The sequence below is a fragment of the Petromyzon marinus genome, chromosome 18, assembly GCF_048934315.1.
Source record: "Petromyzon marinus isolate PM22_M1 ecotype Great Lakes invasive population chromosome 18, UKy_Petmar_22M1.pri1.0, whole genome shotgun sequence".
In the NCBI taxonomy this organism is placed as follows: Eukaryota; Metazoa; Chordata; class Hyperoartia; order Petromyzontiformes; family Petromyzontidae; genus Petromyzon; species Petromyzon marinus.
This window is the reverse complement of record NC_133684.1, coordinates 9,674,501-9,685,482: the sequence shown is the minus strand read 5'-3', so window position 1 is coordinate 9,685,482 and position 10,982 is coordinate 9,674,501. Positions and strand designations below refer to the sequence as shown.

The 10,982-nt window shown below is 46.1% G+C and overlaps 1 protein-coding gene across 1 annotated transcript in view; it reads left to right on the top strand.

Annotated features, from left to right (window-relative positions):
- Nucleotides 1-208: 208 nt before the first annotated feature.
- ARMH1 (armadillo like helical domain containing 1) overlaps nt 209-10,982 on the top strand; it is a 16,984-nt gene continuing 6,210 nt past the window's right edge. Inside the window, exons 1-6 of the mRNA XM_032956686.2 lie at nt 209-1,425; nt 4,392-4,667; nt 6,546-6,614; nt 7,118-7,290; nt 8,736-8,932; nt 10,568-10,652. Of these exons, the coding sequence (XP_032812577.1) occupies nt 1,391-1,425; nt 4,392-4,667; nt 6,546-6,614; nt 7,118-7,290; nt 8,736-8,932; nt 10,568-10,652 (835 nt within the window). The 5' untranslated portion in view covers nt 209-1,390. The remainder of the gene's footprint in view (nt 1,426-4,391; nt 4,668-6,545; nt 6,615-7,117; nt 7,291-8,735; nt 8,933-10,567; nt 10,653-10,982) is intronic.

The window sequence follows — 10,982 nt, the reverse complement described above, 5'->3', positions numbered from 1 at the left end:
GGGTGTAGTGGGGGGCGTTGTGGAGCGTTGTGGGGGGTGGTGGTGGGTGGGTGGTGTTGGTGGTGGGGCGGGGGTTGTGGAGGGTGGTGTTGGTGGGGGGTGGTGTTAGTGGGGGGGTTGTGGGGGGTGGTGTTGGTGGTGGGTAGAGTGTTGGGGGTGGTGTAGTGGGGGCGGTGGTGAAGGTTGTGGGTGGTGGTGGTGGCGTTGGGGCGATGTAGTGGGTGGTTGGTGGTGGGGGGTAGTTTCAATCTAAGGCAACGGGTTCTATCTCGAAAATCCAATACCGTACGGTAGACTGATAGCCCAAAAAAATTGCGTATTTGTTGCTATCATCCATAACAGTTTTTTTCTTGGGAGGGGGTAAAATTTGTCGCGAAACCCAACACAGCTAATCAGTAAGGTTTGCCACGTACACAAAACTGTACCAAAACATGCCGAATCGTCACTTAAGTTCAGCACCACCGGTGGAGTTGGGAGAGTTGAGTGATCAAACACAGCCACCACCACCAATAGGACCGTGTCGCATGCGATGTTGAACTGCAAGCGTGGACCGCGTGCCACGAGGCCGATCGATCGCACACGCAGAGCAAATGTCAAGGCAGTGAGTCCTGTCTGGAAGGCCAATATGTAGACTGATGGACCTAAAATATCGCACATTTGTTGCTATAATCAATAATAGAGGAGGAGGGGGGGTTTGGATGTTATATCGCGTAAATATAAATGTGTCGTTAAGCCCGCCACCACCCGACACAATTTGAGTAAATTGTAAATGTTGTGGGTTTAACTAACCCCCCCCCCCAAAAAAAAATAGCCCCCCTCTATTGTGCATAATTTTGGTCGCGAAAGCCGACTTCGGTGTTAATGAATGGGGAGTTTTCTCATCACCACTCCTTTGATTTGATGGTCTCGATCCATATATGGGCTGGGGCGTTTGTTAGCTGCGCCGTGCCTCGTCTCTAGGTAACGCCGCGTCGCTGCGTGCGTCAAACATGCGGCCGCAAGCAGAAGCCAGTAAGGAGCAGTAGGAGCCAGCAGCAGGAGCCAGCAGCAGGAGCCAGCAGCAGGAGCCAGCAGCAGGAGCAGCAGGAGCCAGCAGGAGCCAGCAGGAGCCAGCAGGAGCCAGTAAGGAGCAGTAGGAGCCAGCAGGAGCCAGTAAGGAGCAGTAGGAGCCAGCAGGAGCCAGTAAGGAGCAGTAGGAGCAGCAGGAGCCAGCAGGAGCCAGCAGGAGCCAGTAAGGAGCAGTAGGAGCCAGCAGGAGCCAGTAAGGAGCAGCAGGAGCAGCAGGAGCCAGCAGGAGCCAGCAGGAGCCAGTAAGGAGCAGTAGGAGCCAGCAGGAGCCAGCAGGAACCAGCAGCAGGAGCAGCAGGAGCCAGCAGGAGCCACTGCGGGGATGGAGGTCTCCCCGAACCGTCGCCACCTCTCACGGTCTCGCGATACAATCCGTTACAACAACAACAATCCGTTACAACAACAATCTGATACAACAACAAGCCGATACAACAACAACAATCCGTTACAACAACAATCCGTTACAACAACAATCTGATACAACAACAATCCGTTACAACAACAATCCGATACAACAACAATCCGTTACAACAACAATCCGATACAACAACAATCCGTTACAACAACCATCTGATACAACAACAACAATCCGTTACAACAACAATCCGATACAACAACAACAATCCGTTACAACAACAATCTGATACAACAACAATCTGATACAACAACAATCTGATACAACAATAATCCGATACAACAACAATCCGTTACAACAACAATCCGATACAACAACAATCTGATACAACAACAATCCGATACAACAACAATCCGATACAACAACAATCCGATACAATAACAATCCGACCCACGGTGGAGGTCCCCCCTCCACTCTCTCTCTCACGTGTACGTGGTGTTCTCTCCTTCGGTGGCTCCATCTCTCCTCTGGTCGTACCTGTCCAAAGCCTACTTTTATATCCATGTGATGATGTCCATAATACGGGGTTTTTTTTGTAGTGTTAGATCGCGTAAATATATAAATGTGTCGTTAAACCCGCCACCACGTCAACAGAACGTGGCCAATTCGTTACTAGTACAGCACACCGGTGTATTTTGGAGAGCAAATCCACAACATTCACAATGACGATGTGTTTAACCCCATCCTCCGTGCGTTCTCTATCCGTGAGTCCTTGCTGTTTCTCGGTGTAATTGAAACGCACGTGTCTCTCCACGCGTCGTGCACTTTTTCAATGCTCCGTACTGTGTTTACCTAAATCAAGGGGTGGGCACATTTTTTGACTCGCGGGCACACAATGGGTTCTAAAATTTGACAGAGGGGCCGGGCCAGGAACAGATGGATGGAGTGTTTGTGTGAACTTAATATAAATGACGTGTAAAAATCGTTACATGAAAGGATTTGGCCTTTAGCAGGTAGCAAGGCATTTCTTTGCAAGGCAATTTAACAAATTGCACGAACATGAACAATACAAAAACATGTCGTAACTCCCGGTCAAAGTGCGCCATCTAATGGGGAAATGGGGGCATTACAGGAGAAAGGTAAAATTTAACAATATTATTTGGACAAGTTCGGCGGGCCGGATTAAAAAGCCCCCGGGCCATATACGGCCCGGGGGCCGTACTATGCCCATGTCTGCCCTAAATGGTCCATAAAGCACGCACAAGCAACGCCCATCCTTTGGGAACTTTCCTCTCGAGGCAGATTCAAATGTGCTAAGATGTTTCTGTGAAGCACTACGATAATTATCTGTTGTCGTCTTCCTCTTGACTTCTTCATAATGTTGATCTCGGTCTGCCACCAAATGCTGTCCTAGGTGTTCAGTATATGGGGTACTAGCTGTACTACCCGGCTTCGCCCGGGACTTGGATTCACCACACCCGGCCGCCTTTGTCTCCCCAGTGGCGATGTTCACACCACAGCAGTTACTCGTTTGAGGCTGAGTCGACCTAGGGGAGGCCCAGGACCGGTTAAAATAATCGTCACCGGTGGTGGCTGTAAACAGGAATCGAGCTCGGGTCGCCGGGTTCGTAGCGCGGCGCGCTAACCGCTACACTGCAATGCGTTACGCTTCCACGTGTGCAGGTCACGTGACAGATTTGACGTCACAGCTCACTTGCCGTGCAAAAAATTGATGCATTATTGAGCTCCCCCCCCCCCCCATAAAACAAAACTCTATTTTATAATGTTTGCATGGTGTACAGTCTGGAAAGTACCCACATGGCAAATTTCCAGTTTATTGCATGTCGGGAAGTACGCTAAACATTTTGAATAGACACATATTCACAACTTTGCCTTTTATGTATATGGAGATCTGCCGTGGACAAGCAATCCCAGTGGTCGCCGGTTCTTATTCCATCTACCGCCGCGATTAGTTGCAATAATGGACAAGATTCTCAAATCCCTGCCCACCGAACAGCATTGATAAACTAAGCTCGAACGGCAAGCGTTGGTCCTCCCACAATTAAAACGTCCGGTCAACGTGATAGAGTCGACCAAATAGCCTCTTGGGTTCGATTTAGTGGGAAGCCCTTCCACGAAAAGTCGTGTGAGCAAGCAATTGTAGGGCCGCACCTTTCACTTACATGGTATATTTACAAAGATAAAAGACAAAGAGCCCCCGTGTAGCCTTAACAGAGTGTAGGGGGCAAGTGCTGGTAGCGAGCACCCTATGAAGGCCGGCACGGCACACGAGGGGGTGGGTGGCCAGCACCACGCCCGGCCGCCTTTGTCTCCATTGTGGCGATTTTTAGACAACGCACCAGGTACTCATTTGAGGCTGAGTCGACCTAGGGTGTTGGTGATGAGCGGGAATCGAACTCGGGTAACGGGGGTTCATAGAGCAGCACGCTAACCTTTACATTTACGCTCCCCACATTATATATTTGTCCATTTCCACACACATACAGAAAGCGGCGCACAGACATAATTACAGGCATACAAAAACACAACGGAATACACAAACACCAAATACGGCTGAGCAACTATCCCTTCTCTCCACTACCACCCAACCCAGCCCCAATTTATTTTAAATATGAAAAGGAGTCGTCTTGGTAATGGAACTTTATTGTTGCAACAACACCACCACGAACTCTTTGTAGGGCACGAACACGAATACCTTCAGTGAGACCCCTTCCCGCCGAAGCTCATTCCGCTTTGCCATTCCCTGAATACGGCATATGTATACTCCTCTTTCCCACCACTGTGGATGTGCTGATACAGACTTTGATATTTTTCGGTGTCTCAAAAGGTTGCCTAATATTTGACACATCAATCAATACTTTTAATAGGATGCATTATTTTTGTTTTATACCTATCTTATGGATTAATAATTTGATCAAGTCTGTATGTTGTGTCTTTTTGACGACAGGGAGGAAAGGTCACAAACCATGCAAGTGGCCGAGCCAGCCGGCGAGCGGGGCGGCTGTGGACCAGTTGCCAGGCCACGTGCGTCCGGCCGGACTAGGGGAAGTCTGGCTGCCTGGTTGGCACGATGGGATGGCGGAAAAGAAGTGGTGCGTGCCCGCCTACTCTCCTCCATGCTCGAGGCTCACGCTGGAGAGAGTGTGGCTGAGTTGGAAGTGGCACTGGGTCCTGGGGGAGCGAGTCTGGTCCTGGCACGCCTTGGAGCCTGGCTCCGCGTCACGTATCCTACTGCTCGCTTTAGTCCTTACATGGGACACGGTCGTGGTGCAGCGACATACATAGTACTCATATTCTTGGTTCTTTCGGTAAAGTCACCACGTAGAAGGGAAACAATAAAATAATAAAAATATAAAACAAAATTATCACGACGTTTCGACTGCAACACAAGCAATCATCATCAGGTGTGAAAACCACAGCAAGAAAATTTGAAAAAAGTGGCGGTGTTTTTTTGTTACGTTAGCACCACGGAGAGTGATTTGACAGTTTGTTCAGATGGACGAGTCCATCTATGTTCGGAAAAGAGGAGGGGGGGGAGACGAAAATAATGGATGCGGTCTGAAAGCCACCGTAGTACTCATCAAGGTGATGTGACCCAGCTGTACCACGTTCTCCACTTGTCGCAGAGGTTCGCAGTTCGAGCCAGGCGGTTGCCGTGGTTATCACTGCAGGTGTATTTACCATAAAAAAATACTACGCGCCATCTGCTTCGTGGTGGACGGTAGAGATCTCCTGATGTCATTTGAAAAAGAGTAGACAAATGTGAGCCAGCCGGCATCAGGGTAAAAATGTTTCCAAATTGCTCAATTTGGATTATGCATAGCATTCATCACACAAAACTGATAGACTAATCCCTGACTGCAGGCCATGCATTGAGTGACCTTGTGCCCCCAGGGACAACAGCTACTGGGATGCTCTTTGACATGTTTGAGAATCAACGAGGTGCCCAGTCGAAAAAGAGGGCGCGCTTTAACAGAAACAAATCGTAATGATCACGAACCAAAACGTGAGTCAACCCATACTCCAGAATGTTTATGTTGAGAAAATAAGCACAGGTATGGGTCCGTGAATTGTGCTGAGATTGTGAGCATGACACCCGTGTTCAGAGGAGCGAGAATTCGATGCTCACCCTTCTACGGGATTTGAGTGTTATGTACAGGGTTGAAACCAAATTACAGTGCGGCAGAACTCTTGTGTGCAGTGATGTGAGGGATAGACATGTTATTTTATCTGCTAATTTACTCCACGTATCTGTGAAACATATTGCTGATAATCACATGAAAATGGATGAATTTGCTCATGATATCCACTTACTGTACCTGCAAAATATTTCAGATTATGCAAATGAGCAACAGGAAGATCAGAATCAAAGGCATCATCATAGCATGACCAGCAGAATGACAATCATTTTGTACATTTGGTATTCACACCATTCTTATAGCACAAGGCTATCACGAATATACGTATGTTTCTCATGGCCTTCAAGTACCAGATGACCAGATGACGCCAAAAGGCGCACAGATAAAAGGGTAAAAAAACACAATTATATTTTGCTACTGGCAAAGGAGGTTCCAATGGTGTCTTATGGTTGATATTGTTTGACTTGCATCACACAGGGATTTTTGCACACAGTGTTGTAATACTGTGTGTGGGGGAGGGGGGGTTCTGGAAGATTTGCTGGTTTATCCCAGGATGTTTCTGTAGCGCGTCGTCACTCTAAGATGTTTCTCTGTTCATATTTTATTTTAAGTAGTTTCACAGTAGGGGGCGATGTTGCTATGTGCATCCCAACTGAGTAATTTTTTGGGGTATTTTTGTTTTATTTGGACCATGACACCAGCACGCAACGGCCGACCGTTCCTGCTTCTATCTTTGACATTCGCCGTGAAGCAAGACGGCGCATATTTTCCAGTTGCTACACCTGCAGTAATATCCAGGCTCAATTAGCTTCGGAGACGTACTGGAAACGTTTAAGTCCGTATACAAATCAACACTGGCGGTGTGCATGATCAGGAATTAAACACAATGTGCCAGGATTCTGATGTAGCTTGCGAAGCATTGCACAACGCACCACGATATTGTGTTCCTTATATGTGCGCAGATACCTGTCACGAACGTGTCTTCTCTTGCAGCTACGGGTGCTGTCCTTGTTCCTGTGTGCCTCAGGGGGGTGAGACCACACTCCACGTGAATGTTACTGTCGCAAATACCAACAATACCACGTGACAGTTTACACAATACCTTAAATGTTTACACTGAGTCTGAAAACATATTCGGTCCACTCATTGTCAGAAGGCTGATATTATATATGTATTGCTCTTGTTTTACCCAGGGAGCCTCACTGAGTCTCAGAATATATATATTTTTTATGGTGGTTCCTGCAAAGTTCTCGCAGTAGGGGGTGATGCTGCTATGTGTCATCCCAAATGAGTCATTTGCCAGTCATTTTGCAGCATTCGAATATTTGTTTCCAATCACAGTTCCATTGTATTTTTTTTTTCCATCTATGAGAGGAAAGCTGGAGGAAGCCCATGCAGAACAGCGGGAGAACAAACTTCGCGCACAAATGCATCCGACTTGGGAGTCGAAACCCTGGAACCCTTTTGGTACGAAGCGCATTTGTCACCAGTGCGCGCCACCCTGCCGTACACATGTTTGCATGCGGATTTGCAGGCGGCAGCTTGCGTTGGAGTTTGCAGAGTGTGGGGGCACCTCGGCGCTGTTGGAGATCATTGCAAATTCCAGCAAGGGAGGCGAGGCGGAGTGTGCGGTCACGCTGGAGGTCCTTCTGGCCATGTGCACCTCCACTGGCCGCATGCTCAAGGAGCTGCTCTGTCAAAGCCACGGTGGGGATTACTCATGGTCTATTTGTGATGTATATGTTTTATACTTTTTGATTTAAAGCTTTCGTGACTGCAGTAATTCATATTCTTAGCTCTTTCGGTAAAGTCACGTTGAAGGGAAACAATAAAATAATAAAATATATATGTTTTATATATATAGTTCATTATTTTATTGTTTCCCTTCAACGTGACTTTACCGAAAGAGCTAAGAATATGTTTTATACTCTTTTGTTCTTTCGGTAAAGTCACGTAGGTTCTACCTTTAAGTAAAGTATCGTAGGTTCTACCTTTCGGTAAAGTCACATAAGTTCTACCTTTCAGTAAAGTCACGTAGGTTCTACCTTTCGGTAAAGTCATGTAGGTTTTACTTTTCGGTAAAGTATCGTAGGTTCTACCTTTCGGTAAAGTTACGTAGGTTCTACCTTTCGGTAAAGTTACGTAGGTTCTACCTTTCAGTAAAGTCTCGTAGGTTCTATCTTTCGGTAAAGTATTGTAGGTTCTACCTTTCTGTAAAGTTATGTAGGTTCTACCTTTCGGTAAAGTTACGTAGGTTCTACTTTCAGTAAAGTCTCGTAGGTTCTACCTTTCGGTAAAGTCACGTAGGTTCTACCTTTCTGTAAAGTTATGTAGGTTCTACCTTTCGGTAAAGTTACGTAGGTTCTACCTTTCAGTAAAGTCTCGTAGGTTCTACCTTTCGGTAAAGTCACGTAGGTTCTACCTTTCAGTAAAGTATCGTAGGTTCTACCTTTTGGTAAAGTATCGTAGGTTCTACCTTTCGGTAAAGTATCGTAGGTTCTACCCACGTGACTTTACTGAAAGAACCAAAGAGTATGGATTCTTGCAGTCACGAAAGCTTCAATTCAAGATTGTTTGTTTTATGAGCAGACAATATGTCTCCTGGGAGGCCATCTGGGAGTGCATAATTTCAGCAGCATTGTTCAACACAGAACAAACTCGATGGGTTTCAACCTTCAGTGTGTCATCTAGAGAGTCAGGCTGTCTTAAATCAATGTTGCTGAAATTCTGCACTTCCAGAAGGCCCAGTGGCTAATGGGATGTGCAAAAAAATACTTAGATTTTTTTTTATATATATGTAAGGACAGATCTGTGGAGGTATATTGTCTACTTATATTGACTTTTATTCCCCACAATGGCACTAATTATTACGTCGTGTTATGCAACTTGCTTCTTTCCGCCGCTAAAATATAGCAACGTGAAGTGTGTGTTGGGTTGCACGGTGTTTGTTTGTTCAGCACGACATCGGACATCAGTGCCTGAAGAGGCTCCCAGCACTAGGAGCGAAATGTCAAATATCGCGTCGGACAACGCACACTACAACCCAAAAACACACATCGGAGGGCCACACCACGCAATCGTGATAACCTTGCACCATAAGACTGCTGCAAATACCAAATGCACTCAATTATGATCATGGATTATTGCCGTAGGTGTGCGCGTTGTGGCGGAGTGCTTGGCGCGCATGGAAGGTGAAGCATCAAGAAAAGCCGCCCGCTTGCTGCTAGAGGCTCTGGCCTTTGGGAACCCCAAGTACAAATGTCACGTGACATACGCACTAATTGCTCTGCTATCCTGCCGAGCTGCACACGCCAAGCACGCCGCCCTACAAACCCTGCGCACTCTACAGGTAACAATGCAAATGGGCTGCAGGATACTGCTGTGGTAACACTTGTACCTCAAAGCAAGAAGTCGCCTAGGTTCGATTCCCGACTTGGGGTGCCTTTCTGTGTGTGGTTTGTTCTGCACGGGGTTCTTCCATGTCCTCTGGTTTCCTTCCACAGTTAATAAAACACACAACGTAACTGATATTGGCCAAAGATCCCAATGCTGAAAACGTACCTTCAAATTACTCGATTGGGATTACACACAACAACATCGACCCCCCCCCCCCCGTGAGAACTCGACAGGACCCACCATAAAAAAATATTGAGACTCAGCTTGGCTTTCCTGGCTCAACACGAACAATTATAATGAATATTGACAACTGTTCACAATGGGGGGAAGGGGAGGGGGGTATGCAGGAGCATTAGATACAAACTACACATCACACAGAAACACGCCCAAGTCGAGAATTGAGCCAGGGCCCGAATAATAAAATAATAATGCTCATATGTAATCAGTAGAATATTTTATATGTAGGCTTTCACTACCAATACGATTCATAATTTGGTTTCTTTTGAATTAGGCTGTGTAAAAATGTCTGTTGTAAACGTCTCCTCAAACCGACACAGCCACTGAACAAAAGTGTCATGTGGGTTAAACGTGCGAAATTAAAAAAAATGGGAATCGACGTTTCGCTGGAGATTGCATCAGGTTGTTAATAATAATTTGAATTTATTAAGCCCCCTTCAATAATTGTTCTCCACTCTCTAGTGAAAGCGCTTCCTCATCCAGTTTCTTAAATAGATGCCATGACATCGACAGGCACATTCATGGTACGTTTGCTTCATGTGACACTTTTATTAATTGGCTGTTGTCACGTGTAGGAGGGTTCATGACGCACATTTTTACGTGACCTAATGTAAAATAAACCAATTATCGTTCATCAGAAGATGAGTTTCTATTAAAAATAAAAACACTAAGACATTGCATTTTTTGTAATGAATTCACATCCTTGTGATATCAATCGCAGCATTATTATAGCAGCAGCAATACACAACAACCAGGTGGTGAAGCGAGCAGCTCGCAAACGAAAGGTTGCGAGTTCAAATGTTGGCATGCAGTTGACTCGGCACATTATCTGTCTGGGATCAATAAAATGAGTAATGTACTATTTCGATTTAAAGCTTTCGTGACTGCAGGGATTCATCTTCTTGGTTCTTTCGGTAAAGTCACGTAGAAGGGAAATAATAAAATAATACAAATGAAACATAATACAATTAAAATTCTCACGACGTTTCGGCCACAACACAAGTAGCCTTCCTCAGGTGAAGAAACAGAACTGTCGGAAAGACGGCGCTCCAGTGAACACTGCTAAGCTGGGTGGGAGGAGCAGAGCTCCTTGACAAAGGAGTTTACATATCAACAGAAGAATTTAGCATTGAAGCAGCTGTGTTAATGTGAGAGATTAGCAGGATGTTAAAGCCAGAAATTAGCATGTAACTGGGAGATTAGCATGTTAGTGTGAGGAATTTAGCATCATGCATCTGACCCAGGGCTGTCAACGGGAGGTGAGCACCGCCTCGGTGATCATTTGACTGCCTGTGATAGGTGGAACGTGCAGGTGACCCACGTGATGAGGATGTACGTGTTTTCTTGTCAGCCCCTTGTGAAGAATGCACATCCAATCCTGGTGAAGCCTCTTCTACAGGTGCTGTCCTCACCACACCTGGACGTTCAATACGAGGGTATGTCTCCATCGTGATCGATGTTATCTGTACTCTTTCCTCGGCATCATTCAATCTGCTTAGACTCCTGTGATGGGGTACAGGTATTGTAAGGTATTTGCAGAAGCCATTATTATCTGTTTCTACTTGTTTACCCAGGACAGCTTCACTGAGTATCACAGCAAGAAGGGCTTTGGATTCGATTTTCGACTTGGGTGCCTTTCCGTAATTATATTTACTCCTCTTGGTCTGCAGAGTCCGAGTGCGTGTGAGTGATCTGAATGTGTGTCACAGAGTGCGGAGTTTGTATGTACCTCCTATATTCTGCAGAGTGTGAGTGTGCCAGAGTGA